General features: G+C 56.6%; 1 protein-coding gene across 4 annotated transcripts; it reads left to right on the top strand.

The window, feature by feature from the left end:
• The first annotated feature begins 7,384 nt into the window (after nucleotides 1-7,384).
• Nucleotides 7,385-14,747, top strand: HOMER3 (homer scaffold protein 3). Of its 4 annotated transcripts, XM_089905317.1 has the most exons (11): nucleotides 7,387-7,582; nucleotides 8,138-8,266; nucleotides 9,180-9,261; nucleotides 9,349-9,505; nucleotides 9,758-9,889; nucleotides 10,890-10,997; nucleotides 12,005-12,126; nucleotides 12,641-12,797; nucleotides 13,128-13,241; nucleotides 13,351-13,437; nucleotides 14,280-14,747. In XM_089905317.1, exons 3-11 carry the CDS (start codon nucleotides 9,248-9,250, stop codon nucleotides 14,469-14,471), a joined length of 1,083 nt encoding a protein of 360 aa, XP_089761443.1. In that variant the 5' UTR covers nucleotides 7,387-7,582; nucleotides 8,138-8,266; nucleotides 9,180-9,247; the 3' UTR covers nucleotides 14,472-14,747. The 4 variants fall into 4 exon arrangements, with proteins under 4 accessions (XP_089761444.1, XP_089761443.1, XP_022414017.1 ...); XM_022558309.3 differs by lacking the exon at nucleotides 8,138-8,266; XM_022558312.3 differs by lacking the exons at nucleotides 7,387-7,582; nucleotides 8,138-8,266 and adding an exon at nucleotides 8,273-8,943.
• Nucleotides 14,748-15,007: the final 260 nt, after the last annotated feature.

Raw genomic sequence — 15,007 nt, 5'->3', positions numbered from 1 at the left:
CGATTTTGAGAAGCGGGGACCCAGAGTTCCAAGTTCCACAATCCCCCTGCTGGGGTCCCCAAGATGTGACTAGGAGGCTGAGTCCTAGTTGTCCCCACTACACTTATCACACTTGCCACCATTTTGGGAGGTGGGAGGGTCCCCGTGTGTCCCTCTGCTCTTGGGCACGCCCCTTCCCTCTCTCAGACTCAGTTTCTCCAGCTGTAAAAGTTGTCCACGAAAGCTCCCAACTGGGACCAGCTTCTAAGTTTACTGCTCTGATGTCACAGTCTTAAAGATCTGAATAATTTGCATTTTGCTTTCACACTGGGTCCTGTAAATCACGCAGGCTACGCTGCTCCCACTGCATCAATCAACAAGCATTTATGCTGCGCCAGGTGAATGCAAGCCAAGCCAAGCCATGATTCCCCTCTCTGGAAGTGTGTGGCCGCTACTCTCAGGCCTCCCGGCTAGAATGACACAGAGCAAAATTCGAACCCAGGCCTCTGATTGCAGCCTGGAAGTAGTCTCCCCTGTGTATGCGGTTGGTGTCCAACGTGTGACCCTTTCTCTGTCCCTTAGTGGGCCCCCTCCTCCAATCCAGCCCAGGGCAAAGCAGGCTCCTCTGTGACCTCCCTTGGGGCTACAGGATCCACGTGTTCCGGAAACCAGATGTTTCCGTCCTGTTGGAGGCCTGGGATTTCAGTGATAAGACCAGGGCCAGCATCAAGAGCTTTTGAGAGAGAGAAAGAGGAAGGCCAGACAAAGCAAAAAGAGAGTTACTGAGATGAGCTTTCTCCTGGAAGCCCTGGGAGGGATACACGCTTAGAGCCTGGGACCGTCCCCAAAGATATAATGATAGCGCTAATAGCAATGTCATTTGTTTATCAAGCACAGAGCAGGATACCCTCTGTTTCGTGATAAACGAAGAGGCAAGTATTAGAATCACCCTCCTCAGTCCATTTGCCATGTGGTGTGCTGGTGAATCTTATCGCAGCATGTAAAAGCAAATCCTGTCCCTCTCCTGCTCAAAAGCCTCCCATGGCTCCCCAGTTCACATTCTTCACTGGGACCCAGAAGGTCCCTTCTGACACAGTCTACGAAGCTCTCTGCCCACACGGTCCCCAACTGTGCCCCCGCACTCACCCTGCTCCAGCCACACCTGCCTCCTCGATGCCGCTCCAAGGGGCTGAGTGTGTTCCCACCTCAGGGCCTTTGCACATGCTGTTCCCCTGAATCACCACCTCCTCAGAGCAGCCTTTGCCAGCCACCTGTCTTTGCCTGTTGCTCTGCTTGATTTTCTTTCCTTCGCACAATGCTGTCAGAAGCCAGCCTACTCTGTCCTCTGTCATCCATTTTGTCCACCAGGTAGTTGTGAGCGCCCTGAGGGCAGAGACTCCCACAATGCTGGCATGTAGGAGGTACTCAATAAACATGAGTTAACAAATGAAGAGCCCCATCTTAAAGCAGAGGAAACAGGGGATTCCCTGGCAGTCTGGTGGTTAGGACTCCGTGCTCTCACTGTTGAGGGCCTGGGTTCAATCCCTGGTTGCAGAACAAAGATCCCATCAGCTGCGTGGCGCGACAGAACAAAAAAAAAAAAAAAAAAAGGAGGAGGAAACAGAGGCCCCCAGTGCATCCATGGAGATGGGCCGTTGGAACATTTGAGTCTGAGCCCAGATTGCATCAAATCTACCTGCATGGAAGTGAATGCCCCCCCAACCCCCTCCAATGGGTAAATAAGGTTCCAAAGGCTGCACAGAGCAGGGCCTGGCCTGTCAGATCCAGGTTCGAGGCCAAGCTTTTCCACTCGGACATTTTTTAATTTGGGGAAGTGGCCTAATTCCCCTGATCCTCAGTTTCCTCTTCTATAAAAATGAAGTCAGAGGTCAGATCAAGGAGGCAGCCTGTGGGGCCCTGCCATGGGCTGCCATAGCAGGCATCTCTCTCCCTCTTTGTGCCCTCCCACACTGCACGACGATGGGGCCCCTGAGAGGCCTTTGCCCAAGTCGGGACTCTGAGGGACTCCCAGTCTGGGGTGGCGGCAGAGCCAGACAGAGATATCCCCTCATCATGTAGGGTCAGGGTTGGGGTAGTGGAGGAAGTCTGGGAAGGCTTCCTAGAAGAGGAAGTGTTGGAGCTGGCATTCCAGGCCATAGGTGGGGTCAAGTGCAAAGGCTCAGAAATGAGGCCGAATGCATAGGTTCAGAGATGGGGTTTAGCAGCTTGGCTGATGGAAATGAGGCGCTTGATTCTCCCTCTGAAACCTAACAAGAGAGCCATAGAAGGTGCTGGAGTAGGAAAGTGAGCAATGCCACCAGTTAAGGGGTCCTGGGGGTGGGAATGCTGGTTTAGGGGCTGGCCAGAGGGGTGAATCCTGACTCTAGCCTGTGCCTGGGGACCAGCAACAACCTCCCCTGGCAGACTGAGGGAGGAGGATGCAGCATCTGAGTCACCCGGTTCCTGCAAGAACATTCGGCACCCAGCAGCCCCACATGGGCTGTCACGAAGCAGGAACACTGCCCCCGGAGCCCCTCCATGCAGACTTCCCCGAGACCTCCTGCTCTCTGTTCCCACAGCTGTTCCTTCAAGGCCACAGAAGGAGAGTAGTAGGAGGAGAGGGCAGGTGAAGGGGAGGCCATGTAGGTTGCTTGGCCAGAATTTGGGAGCTTGGGGGAAGGGGAGATTCCCTGGCTGAGGGTCCTGAGTGTCCTGGGGCTGCCAAAGCCTCTGGACTCTGTCTGGGATTGGGAAACTGAGGCTCAGAGAAAGTCAGGGTCTGCCCCTATTCTGCTCAGTGTATAGATACCTGGTTCTCTCCTAAGAGTTGAAACCCTGGGGAATTCCCTGGCGGTCCAGTGGTTAGGACTCCCCACTCTCAATGTTGAGGGCCTGGGTTCAATCCCTGCTCAGGAAACTAAGATCCCGCAAGCCGCACAGCGCGGCTGCTCCCCCGCCAAAAAAAAAGAGTTGAAACCTTGTCTGGAGCCTGCAGTGTAAATCTGATCACATCCCTCCCTCTCTGGCTCCAAACTCTCCCACGGCTCCCCAGAACCCTCAATACTTCATTGCCATCCACGAGCTCCCACCTGGCTCCTTTAGCCCTCAGCATCCCCTTAGTCTCCTCCCTCACTCTGTTCTGACCACCCTGGCCTCCCTGCTGTTCCTCCAACACACCTAGCCCATCCCCACCCTCGGGGACTTTGCACATGCTGTGCCTCTGCCCAGAGCACTCTTTGTGACTTATTATCCCCATCTGATCCCCCAGCAAAGGTGCGGAGAGAGGGGATCATGTGCCCAGGAACACACATCAAGTTGGTGTGAGTCAGGATTTATACCCAGGCTTGTCTGACTACCCCCAATCCAAGCCCTCTCCCACAGATGGTGTCACGTTCAAAACAGGCCTCCAGACCAGTCCACCGTAGAGATGAATGATTCTCAGTCTCTCTAGGTTTTGCCACCCCAGGTGGGTGCCAAAGACTCTCAGTCCTTAGGCCCAAACCCGCTGCTCAGGGAGCTCCTGGGCCAACTTGACTCTCAAGTCTCCCACTGTCCCTCCTGATGTGGCCGTGATTTTTCTGCCCCACTTTCTGCCCTTCACATGAGTAGATGGTGGAGCCTTCAAGGACAACACAGCCAAAAATAATCAGGCCCTGACCTACCTCCCAAAAGTGGGGCAGCCCCGCCCAGCCACCTGGTATCGGGGAGGTAATTAGTACATGTGGCAAATGAGGGTAATTAGGTCTGTGGGAACTGAACCATGGATCCAGATTTGAAGTTTGGAGGGGGCTCAAGGGCCGTCTCCCTCAACCCCCAACCTGCCCTGGTCCTGGGAGGTTGAGTCCATAACCCAGTGCCAGACCCCCTGCACCAGCCCCTTCATGTCTGGGCCTGAGGGGGTCTGGTTCCGTTACTTCCTGAGAGCTGTTTGTTTAATGAATTAACCTTGGCTTTGGGGAGAAATTGAATTGGATCTGAATTTTAGGTGGGGTCACTTTCTAGTGAAGAAAAATCACCAATAGTAAATCATCAAACTCTCCTCTGCCATGACCCCTGTGCGTCCACCCCATGCTGGGAGATGCCAAGCCCAAGAGAGGCCTCAGCCCAGCCCTTGAGATACCTTCAGGCTGGGGGAATCAGCGCTGGACACAGGCACCCCCTGGGGTCAGTGTTGGGCTACAAGGAGGGAGGGTGTTGGGAAGGGTTCAGCAGAAGAGGAAAGAGGGCTTCTTAGAGAAGCAGGCATTGGAGGTGGGGGTTTGAGGAATGAATAGGAGTTTGCCAGGAGGATAAGGTCTAGTGGCTGGCCCAACTAGCCAGCCTGGGGCAAGAGGGAGTAGGAGAAGGAGAGTGGTTAGAGAGGCACATACAGGGCCCAGAGCTAAAGATTTAGAGGATATCATTGCCAGGTTGGACCCATTTCTGTTCTCAAGAGCACATGCCTGGTTGGGACCCTTCAAACCCTAAAAGAGAAAATCTTAAGAACTTGGCTCAGGGTCGAAACCACATGCCAAGAATAACTATGTTTATAACAGCAAGCATTTATTAAACTCCTAGGGTCATACCCTCTTCACGCCAGGATACGTTGGAGCCTTAGAGGAAACCTCAGAAGTGAGCACCATTCTTATGCACATTTTATAGATGGGGAAACTAAAGTGCAGGGAAGAAAAGTGACTTCTTTAAGGTCACCCTGCTGGTAGGAGGCAGGGCTGGGATTCACTCCCTGGCTCATGTGACCCTGGAGGCCACCAAGGACCAAGGTGGGGCCTTGGGACCCCTTCCTTCTGGAAGCATTTACAGAGTTCCTGCTGCAAGTCAGGCCTTGCTCTAGGTGTTGAGACAGAGCCATGGAAGAAGTAGACAGTAACCAAATCATGACCTAAACAGATCTAAGTGGCCACTGTGACTCATGCCATGAGGTTGGGCATGTGGCTTTGGGGAAGAGTGACAGACCTCCCCTGCTCTGGTGGGACAGGAACCCTCCAGGGAGGAGAAACAATATAACTTCAGCCCAAAGGTTGGGTCAGATTTAACTAGGCAGAGGCCAGAGCCTGACCTTTAAGAGCCACTCTGTAAATGCGGCTGCCCTAGAGCCGAAAAAGCTGTTCTATTTCTTGCTTGGTTCCTCCTGTGACGGGAAGCTTATTCCCTCATGTCCTTCCTCAGCCCCAAGAGAAAGCTGTTGTTACCAGTCAGCCACCTTGGGTTGGTGGCCTCTGTTCGCCCCTCAAGGACATTTCCAGTAAGACAGGCCCGAGAACCAGGCAGAAGAGGGCTCAGGCTGGGCTGGTAGTGGCAGCTCAGGGCAGCTCCCTACCCATCTATACCCAGGGGACAGTGAGAAGCTGCTAGTGTTGCCTGGATCCTTCCTGCCTCCTCCCACCACCTACAGCCCTGTAAGCATCGGCCCATTCTCCAGGTGAGAAAACTGAGGTCTACACTGACAAAATCACTCCCTCAGTTTGAACTTGATTAAGACAACTTCAGGTCAGGGCTGCTCAAGGCCAGCCACATCCCTGTCCTTCCTGGAGACCTGAGAGGGTACCCCATTCTCCCTCATGCTGTTGCCTCCTGCCCTCATAAGGGGTAAAGTCTGCCCAGGCTCCTCGCCCAGCCGCCCCCACAGAACAGCCACATGGCCCCAGCTCTACAGCCAGTCAGCACACACCAAGCAGCTTCCAGAAGCCTTGGCTCTGCCGGCACCTTTCCAGTTACTGTTTTTTTTATTTTAATTTTTAAATTTTCTTTTTTTTTTTTTTCGGTAATAAGAAAAAGTCATTCTTTGCACAGAACAGACGGTATTTTCTTTGTTCCCTACAGTGTTCAAGCGTTTTGTGGCTTCGCGCCTGAGAGCGAAGCCAAATCCTTTGCTTATGCAGATGCCGTATGAAGTTAAAGGCAACTGGGGAAACTGAGTCTGCAGCTCTGTTTTCCTAGCTGCAGTGATACTACCTCTCATGCTGAGTGAGCCTGGGCTCCAGGATGGGCCAGCTCTGGCCACAATCGAACAAATAAATAGATCAGGGATCCCACAGAAAGGGATGGGGTGGTGGAACAGGGGCGGGTGATATCCCTTCCGAACCCAGGATAGTTAGAGAAGCTTCCAGGAGGCGAGGGGGCAGTGGAGCTGAGCCTGGAAGGACAAAACAGAATATATGCCTTTGGGAAGGGCATTCTAGGTAGAAGAAACAGCTTGGGCAAAGGCCTGGACGGAGGAAAACTCAGATCTTGGCCTGGGAGTAAGTCTCCGGAAATGACATGACCTGGGATTCACCTAAAGGTAATTTGAAGGAAGCTACCAGCTCAGATGTGCGATTCTTGTTGGCGGAAACAGACAGACAAGAACAGGGAAAGGAGGTGAGGAGAGGAAAAGCAAAAACCTGGCATGTGAGTCAGAGCTTCAGGGAAGTGCAGGGCTTGGTTCTGAGGAGCCCCGGTGCCTCTGCCCATGAACCCAATGGCACTCTGTGACTTTGGAGACCCTGTGTGTCTCCAGAGAAAGGGCAGATACAGGACTGAAAAGCGGGCTCCACAGGCAGGGTCAGAGGAGATCCTGGCTTGGCTCTAAAAGGACCCTCTCCCAGCAAGTGTAGGAAGGGGGTGGACTCCCTCTGACCAGAGGTGGCAAACCTGGGCCTGTGGACCTCCAGGCAATTCACCCATTTGGTGGCAAGTGGACACTGACATTCCCTCCACCTGGATTTGGGGACCCTATGACATAGCAACGATAATCCTAATCCAACCTCATCGGCATTGTTACAGTTGTTTTAGGGGACACAGAAGCCCCGAGGTTGACAGAAGTCCCAACCTGGGGATCCGGGTGAGGTGGGAGAGCAGGCAGGAAGGATTCTGAGCAGGGGACCTGGGATCAAGCCCCATTAAGTGCCTACTGTTTGCCTCTCTCTCATCTACCAGCCCCCTCTCTGCTGAGGTCTCTTTCATTTTCTGGATACAGCCATTGAGAAGCTACTGTGTGCATGCGCCTGGGCCCACCAAGGCAGCAGATGTGCCCTGCCCCTGGACTCCCATCGGGTGAAGAGGAACCTGATTCCCCATCACGGGCAAAAGCAGCAGAGGCCCCGAGGGTCAGGGCCCCCCCTTGAAGCGAGGATGAGGCCACATTCTCCTCTGTCCACCCAGGTCTATCTGTCTGTCTCTCTCCTGTGTCCCTGCCTCTCTCCTCCATCTCTCTGTCTCTAGGTCTGGATCTCTGTCTCCGCCCTATTCCCTGTCCGCTTCCGCCCCCTTCTTAACCTCTCTTCCCCAATCCTCCCCGCTTCCTCCCTGCTCGCGCCCCTCCTTCTCCCTCTCCCCCCACCTGCCGCCGGCAGGGGGTGCTGCGGTGCGGCCTCGGCGGCCCGGGGAGGCGGGGCGGGCGGCGGCCGCGTCGGGACTCGCCGCGATGGGACCGGAGACGGCGCGGGCGGCGGCGGCGACGGCGCAGACAAAGGCGCGGGCGGTGCGGCGGGCGGCGCGGAGGGCGGCGTGGAGGGCGCGGGCCCCGGAGCCAGCGAGTGAGCGGGGCGCCCGTCTGCGGGGACTCGGCGCCGCGGGGCCGCACCCGCCTAGCGCCCGGACACTTGCGGGGTGCAGAGCCGGCAGGGTGAGCCCGGCCAGCTGAGCCAGCGCTGGGAGCGCGGGGGGCCCCGAAGTTCCAGGGCCGGGGAGAGGGCGCTGGGAGTCCCGAAGTTCCGGATACGGAGGCTGGGGGCAGCTGGGGGAGCCCCGAAGTTCCAGGGCTTGAGAGGGCGCGGGGACCCCGAAGTTCCGGAGTCGGGGTCGGGGAGGGGACAGTGCGAGCGGTTCCCGAAGTTTCGGACCCGTCATTGGAGGAGGCTGTGAAGATGTCTCCGACGTTTCGGACCTGGGGTGGAGGGGCGACGCGAGGGAACCCCGAAATTAAGGACCCGGGGATGGAAGGGTGGCAGGGGCGTCCCCGAAGTTCAGGAGTCAGGAACAGCGCGCAGGATCCCCTAAGCTCTGGACCTGCGGTTGCAGGAGGTAGATAACGTGTCCCCGAAGTTCTGGACCCGGAGTGGGGCGGGGCGTCGCAGGGATCCTGGAAGTTCCAGGGTCGGGGGCGGCACTTCCCGAAGTTGGGGCGCGCATAGGGCACCCTGGTCCTGACCCTGGGAACTCGATCCCGACTGAATATCAGATCCCCTGGACTGGGGCTCCTGGGGTGGGGCTTCGCCCCCGCACGCGATTGTGGATCCCGGACACCGGGCGGAGTCGGGCTCCCCTTTGGAGCCCCGCGGCCGGCAGCGTCCGAGGCGCATGACTCTTGGTGAGTAACTTTTCCCAATGCCGCAAGTCGCTGCAGGAACATCCGCTGCAGGAACGTCCGGGCAGGAGGGGCCTGAGTTTCTAGGATCCCTGCGCCCCGGAACCCTGGCTCGACCCAGGACTCACCCCCAAGCCCGGCCAAAGTCTCTGCCCCTCCCCCACCCGGGGGCTCCGGTTTCAGACCCTGTGACCGGGACAGAAGCTGCCCAGGACAGAGTGGGGGGGCATTCCCCCCTCTAACCACGGAGGCTACCGAGTCCAGGCCTCCCTTCCCTTAGTTTGCCTCCCCCCCTCCCCCAGGTCTTTCGTGGACCTGGATCCCGCCCAGCCCCATGGTACTGGGATTGAGTGGTGATGGGTGGGCACCATGGTAGACCTGTTCAGCTACATCTTGACTTTTAACTAGGCTGGAGGCTCCCTGGGGATTTGGACTTTGACTCCAAGGTGTGCCTCTGCCCTACAGTGGAAGCTGACGGGTCTCTTTGTGGGTCCAGTGGGGGACCGGTCTCCCAGTAGGCACCTGTCAATGCCCCACTTTTTGATGGAGGCCCTGCTTTGAGAAGTGATGGACGAAAGTGTCAGGAAATACTGAACAGGAGTTGGCCACCTTGGCCTCCTCCACCCAGCCCAGAGATTGAGAAGACTTCACTGGGGGTCCAGTAACCAGGAAGATGTGAGGTATATGCTGGGCTGTTAGATGCCACCTGGCTCCTATCAGAGGCCGTCTCCTGCCCAGGGTGTTGCAAGAGTTTCCTCCCAATGGAGAGAGTTGGGGTCTTTTTGCTGAGTGATTCCCCCACTTTTGGATTGAAGTTCTATGAATGGTGTACTTGGAAGTGGGTCCTGGGGCTGGACATGCTTGGCCTCCCACAGCTTGGTCTGGGGAGACACTCACAAACCTTTTGTCCCCCCAGAGGCCAAGCCAGCTGTTCCTACCATCCCCCTGGCTGTCCCTTGGAGCCCACCCAGACAAGCCTGACCAATGTCCACAGCCAGGTGAGCCCCTGCTTCTACCAAAGCTTGGCCTTGAGTCCCCTGGGGGGCCGGTGCCTGGCCCCCGCTGAACACCCTCTCCCCATGCAGGGAGCAGCCCATCTTCAGCACACGGGCGCACGTGTTCCAGATCGACCCGGCCACCAAGCGGAACTGGATCCCTGCGGGCAAACACGCACTCACTGTCTCCTACTTTTACGATGCCACCCGCAACGTCTACCGAATCATCAGCCTTGGGGGTGCCAAGGTCCTGGTGGGGCTTGGGTGGGGTGGCAGGTGCCAAGGATCCTAGGGACAAGCCTGGTTGAGTCACTTCCTTGCTGTGTGCCTTGGGGGCCGGGGGAGTACCCTGAGTCTTTCTGGGTCTCAGTCTTCCTCCTGAAATGGCTCAGACCAAGGACATCTGAGGTGCTAATACAAAGCTATATCCCTGGGGGTTTCACATTCATTATTACCAGTCCCATCACCCGGGAACTTTTCTCCCCACCGCCTTCCCCAGGCCATCATCAACAGCACTGTCACCCCCAACATGACATTTACCAAAACGTCCCAGAAGTTCGGGCAGTGGGCAGACAGTCGCGCCAACACCGTCTATGGCCTTGGCTTTGCTTCTGAGCAACATCTGACTCAGGTGGGCCTGCAGGGATACATGGTGGGAGGAATGGGGCTGGGGCTGGGTCTTCTCTTGGGTGCACTGGGGGACCCTGGACAGATGCTGGGCCTCCATCTTCCCAGCTGCAGAATGGGCCTACAGAATTGGACAAGCCAGTAGCTCCTTCCCAATTTTCTGGTTCACATTCCAGCTCTGTTGGCGACCTGCTCTGATTTCGGACACACCCTGCCCCTCTCTGGGTGCCTAGGATGGGCTGGGTGCTTCCCCGCACCGCTGGCATTACCTTCTTTATCGCCTTCCTCCACCCTCTGCTGTTTCTAGAGTTCAGTATTGTCTTATCCATTGTTTCCCTGTATGGTTCGTGCTCTCCGAATCCTGTTGAGTTCATGATGCTTTTCTTTGCTTTTCTTCTAGAAGCATTAGTTTTCCTTTCAAATTTAGATCATTGAATTAATTTCTACCGGAGGTTTAAAGTAGGAGTGTTTTTTTCCCACATGAGTATTCAGTTGCTCTTGGGCCATTTTTTGAAAAAAACATCTACCCCCCCCAACCCCCAATGAATTGCACTGGCCCCTTTGCACAAATCAAGTGGCTGTATGTCTGTAAATATGTTTCTTTAAAAAATGACTTTCAAGCTGAGGAAATTTATTTTAAAATGAAAAAAAAAAAAGTGTATCCTACCCTAGCTGGAAATGAAAGACAGATTAGCACCCACCTGAGGCTCTCCTTGCTGAAATAAGCCTGACTGAGAGGGAAAGGGGGCCCCTTTCTCAAGGTGGCTCAATGTGATATACCTCCATGAACATCCCCCCCCCATCCTGATACCCACTCTGCTCATTGGGCATCGTTTTCCAAGCCTACTTCCCACTCTTCCAGTTCATGAGAGGAGGGGATGCACTCAATTCTAAAGTTCCTTCCAAAGCGACAGAGGTGCTACTGGGTGGAGCTAATGTGGTGGAACCCTGGGAGAGGGGGCTGGGGGTTTGTTGACTGTCTGTTCCTGCCCCCCATTCCTCAGTTCGCTGAGAAGTTCCAGGAAGTGAAGGAAGCAGCGAGGCTGGCACGGGAGAAATCTCAGGATGGGGGAGAGCTCACCAGTCCAGCCCTGGGGCTCACTGCCCACCAGGTCAGCACTCCCTGTCCCATGCGTGCCAGGAGCTCAACTGATATTGGGGGGGTCTAGGTGCTGTGCCGGTTCCCAGGACCAAATGCTCACAGATGATGTAAAACTAGATCCATGGCAAGGACCATGGAAGAGGGCTGTGGGTGCCATGGGAGCGTGTCATAGGCTGTCCAAATGTTAGATCAAGGAAGGCCAGAAAACCAACTCACAGGGCAGAGTTGAAATGTGGAAGTTGAAATGGCTAAGTAGAGCGGCAGAGTAAAAAACTGTCCCTGGGTGTTTTCCCCCACTAACTTATTCGTATCATTTATTTATTTAGTTTAAATATTTATTATTTATTTTACTTATGTATTTTGGCGGCACCGGGTCTTAGTTGCGGCTCGTGGGATCTTTGTTGCGGCATGCGGGCTTCTTAGTTGCGGCATGCAGACTCTCAGTTGTGGCACGCATGCAGGATCTATTCCCTGACCAGGGATCAAACCCGGGCCCCCTGCATTGGGAGCACGGAGTCCCACCCGCTGGACCACCAGGGAAGTCCCTCAGCATCATTTATTGACCACATACTGTGTGCCAGGCCCAGGGCTGGGCACAGGGATTAAGGAGATGAAAAAGTAGGTTGGTCCAGGCAGCAGGTGGATTCATAATGAATTTAGCCTGATGGAGTGCGTTTCCTGTAGGAATTTTAAATGGATGTTGAAATTTGGCCCCAGGGAAGGTCATTGCTCTGAGGGAACAGCATGGAGGTTTCAGATTGCTCCCCGCTTTGCAGGTTATGAGTATCTCCCGGGGTTTAGGCTAGCCTGCATCAGGTTTGCTCCTGGGGGTTGGCGACAGCCCAGCAGGCAAGGTGGGGGGCAGGGCCCAGAAAGGGGCCATCGGGAGCCATTGGTGGTGGGTGAGGAGGGGAAAGGAGCAGTCAGATCCCAGTGCTGGGAAGGACCTCCTGCCCTCAGTCACGACCCACGTAGCATCATGCCTCACTGTGCCCTCACTTCTGCCCATGCTCTTAGGTGCCCCCGAGCCCCCTCGTCAGCTCCAACGGCCCCGGCGACGAGAAGCTATTCCGCAGCCAGAGCGCAGACGCTCCCGGCCCCGCTGAGCGCGAGCGGCTCAGAAAGATGCTGTCCGAGGGGTGAGGGGGTAGGGCGGGGCACAGGGGCGTGGCAGGACGAAGGGTTGGGGAAGAGGGGAGAGGAAGTTCTCAGAAACTGTAGGGACTTGTTCAAGCGGCGGGATCTGACACTGGACCCAAGGCCTGTGGTAGGAGAGGAGACACCCAGATTATGCCCCTTCCAGAGCCGACCCCGCTCCTGCCTCATCCATTACTCGGGGCTAACCCTGGCCTGTCCACATCTCCCCCGGCTAATTCTAAACCCACGGGTGCCTCCCCACCCACTTTGTTCTGTCCACATCCCCTGGGCTGATCCTGCTTGGCCTTCCGACTGTGTCTCAGCGAACTGACACCAAAGCGCCTACTTTGACCCCACCCCCGGCAAGACTCCGCCTCCCCGGGACGTCCCCACCCCCTAGTCCCGAGGTACCTTGGCCCCAACCATAACCCCGCCCCCAGCCCAGCACCTCCCTCACCCTGCCTCAGGCCTAGTGAGGCCCCGCCCTGCCCTCTGCCGACTCCAGCGTCCCCGCAGCTCGGTGGGCGAGGTGCAGTGGGAGGCCGAGTTCTTCGCGCTTCAGGACAGTAACAACAAGTTGGCGGGCGCCCTGCGAGAGGCCAACGCCGCCGCCGCCCAGTGGAGGCAGCAGCTGGAGGCCCAGCGCGCAGAGGCCGAGAGGCTGCGACAGCGGGTGAGGAAGCCCCTCCCTCCCAGAGACCCCAAGTGGCCCGGACCATTGTGAAGCCCCGGCCTCCTATCTGTCCTGGGTTCCCTGGCTGGCTGTGTGATCTTGGCAAATCACTTCCCTGAGCCTTAGTTTCTTGTTCTGTAGTATGGGTCTGAAATAATGTCAGCCTCAGAGGGTTGTCAGACCCTAAAGACCTACCTGCCAGAGGCGGGGTGGTGGCCCCAACCAGAAGAGGTTAGTGCCCAGTCATGGGCTTGGCTGGTCAGGCATATTCCCCAGGGATCAGGAGAGTACAGGCTGGGGCGTCAGGGGCTGACCTTCCTGTCTGCACAGGTGGCTGAGCTGGAGGCCCAGGCTGCCACCGCCGAGCCACCCGCAGTCAGTGAGAAGGAGGGACCGGGCCAGTCGCTGGAGCAGCTGGAGGCACTAGTGCAAACTAAGGACCAGGTGTGTGAGCGTGTCTGTATGCGTTTGTGTTTCCTTGGGCCCTGCCTTCCCTGATCTCCCATGGGGGAGCCAGGACTCTCAGAATGGATTCTGGGAACTTCTCCATTAGGAGATCCAGACGCTGAAGAGCCAGACTGGTGGTCCCCGTGAGGCCCCAGACAGCGCCGAGCGTGAGGAGACACAGCAGAAGGTGCAGGTGTGTGCGGTTGCTGTGAGGCGGGGTGGGGTGACCACCCAAGGCAGCCAGCCTCTGATATAGGACAGACCTGGCATCTTCCCTACCTAGTGGGTTCTGGGCAGCTATGTGCCTCCCTGAGTTTCAGTTTCTTCATAAATGGAGTAGGAAGACATCTAAGGTTGTGAAGGATTTGGATGACCAGGTGCATGGAAGGACTGAATCAGTGGGTGGTTTATAAAACATGGTTATTAGTACAATGTTTCATCTCCTTCCGTTCATTCAACAAGCAGTTTTTGAGTCTCTGTTGAATCTTCATTCTTGACCCCATCAAATCCTCACACATTCCCAGCCTGAGGTCAGGAGCTTGCATTTGTAGCCAGGTGTGCTGGCCTGGCCCTCACTGTAGACTTTATATGAGAAACCTTCAAGCATGTCCTGTGAGTCCAGCAGGAGGGAGAAGTTAAAGGAGCTGGTGCCCCCAAAGAGAGAGAGGTTGGGGGAATGCTCCCTGTTGTTTCCTGGGCAGAGTGCACAGCATATGCAAAGGCCCTGAGGTGGGGAGAAAGTATGTTCAAGGAACCATAAGGAAGCCAGCAAGCCTGGGTTGGAATGAGCGAGGAGGGTTATGGATTTCATTCCCAGCATGATGGGTGATGAGGGGTCTTGAGCAGAAGAGGAATGTGGTCATTTCAGTGATGTTCCAATCAGGGGACCAGGGAGTGTCTTGGGTAGAGGTGGCAGGGAGGAGGCCAGGAGACAGAGAGGGCTTGGCCCAGAGTGGAGGCTGTGGGGATAGCATTCAGATGCTGGACCCTAGAGACTTGCTGGGGCCCCCAACCCTGCTTGCCCTCTCCCTGCAGGAACTGGAGACCCGAAACGCGGAGCTGGAGCACCAGCTGCGGGCAACGGAGCGCAGCCTGGAGGAGGCACGGGTAGAGCGGGAGCGGGCACGGGCCGAGGTGGGCCGGGCCGCGCAGCTGCTGGACGTCAGGCTGTTTGAGCTGAGCGAGCTGCGGGAGGGCCTGGCCCGCCTGGCCGAGGGCACGCCCTGAGTCCGGCCTCTGGGTCTACGTGGGAGCAGGGGCCTGCGGGAGCTAGTTTTACATGAACGATTCCCGCCTGGGGCACGGGCCAGGCCGCAGGCGGCACAGTGGGCCATTCCCCCGGCAGGGACTGGGGCCCGACTCAGCCTGGGGAGGGCCTGTCCACAGTACTCCAGCCGGCCCTGGCTGTTCACAGCTCACGGGCTGTTTTTGAGCTCTTCATCGTGTAGAATTTCTAGACTCCCCAGGGCACGTGCTGGTGCCCAAATTACATTTCTAAGCGTGGCTGTGTGTGTGGTGTGTGAGTAGCTAGGTACCTGGTCGCCGTCACTGGACCCGCTGCCCTCGGTCTGTGTAGGGTTTGGTAAGCCACTCAGAGATGAGAGGGAGGCTCAGAAAGCCTCAGGGGCATGCCCAGGCCACATGGCTCTGCTGCCCCATCTTCTTGGGCTCTGCCCATGTTGTCTGGACCAGTTTGGACTAAGGTGGACCCTGGTTAAGGACTCCTCCCACCACTTCACTCTGGCCACAAACCCCAAATACAA

Source organism: Delphinapterus leucas, unplaced genomic scaffold (genome assembly GCF_059928025.1).
Source record: "Delphinapterus leucas isolate spDelLeu-1000000601 "Yukka" unplaced genomic scaffold, BTC_Dleu_Yukka2 spDelLeu_asBTCV2_sq25, whole genome shotgun sequence".
NCBI lineage: Eukaryota > Metazoa > Chordata > Mammalia > Artiodactyla > Monodontidae > Delphinapterus > Delphinapterus leucas.
The sequence above is the reverse complement of the archived record's forward strand: the minus strand, read 5'-3'. Positions and strand labels throughout refer to the sequence as shown.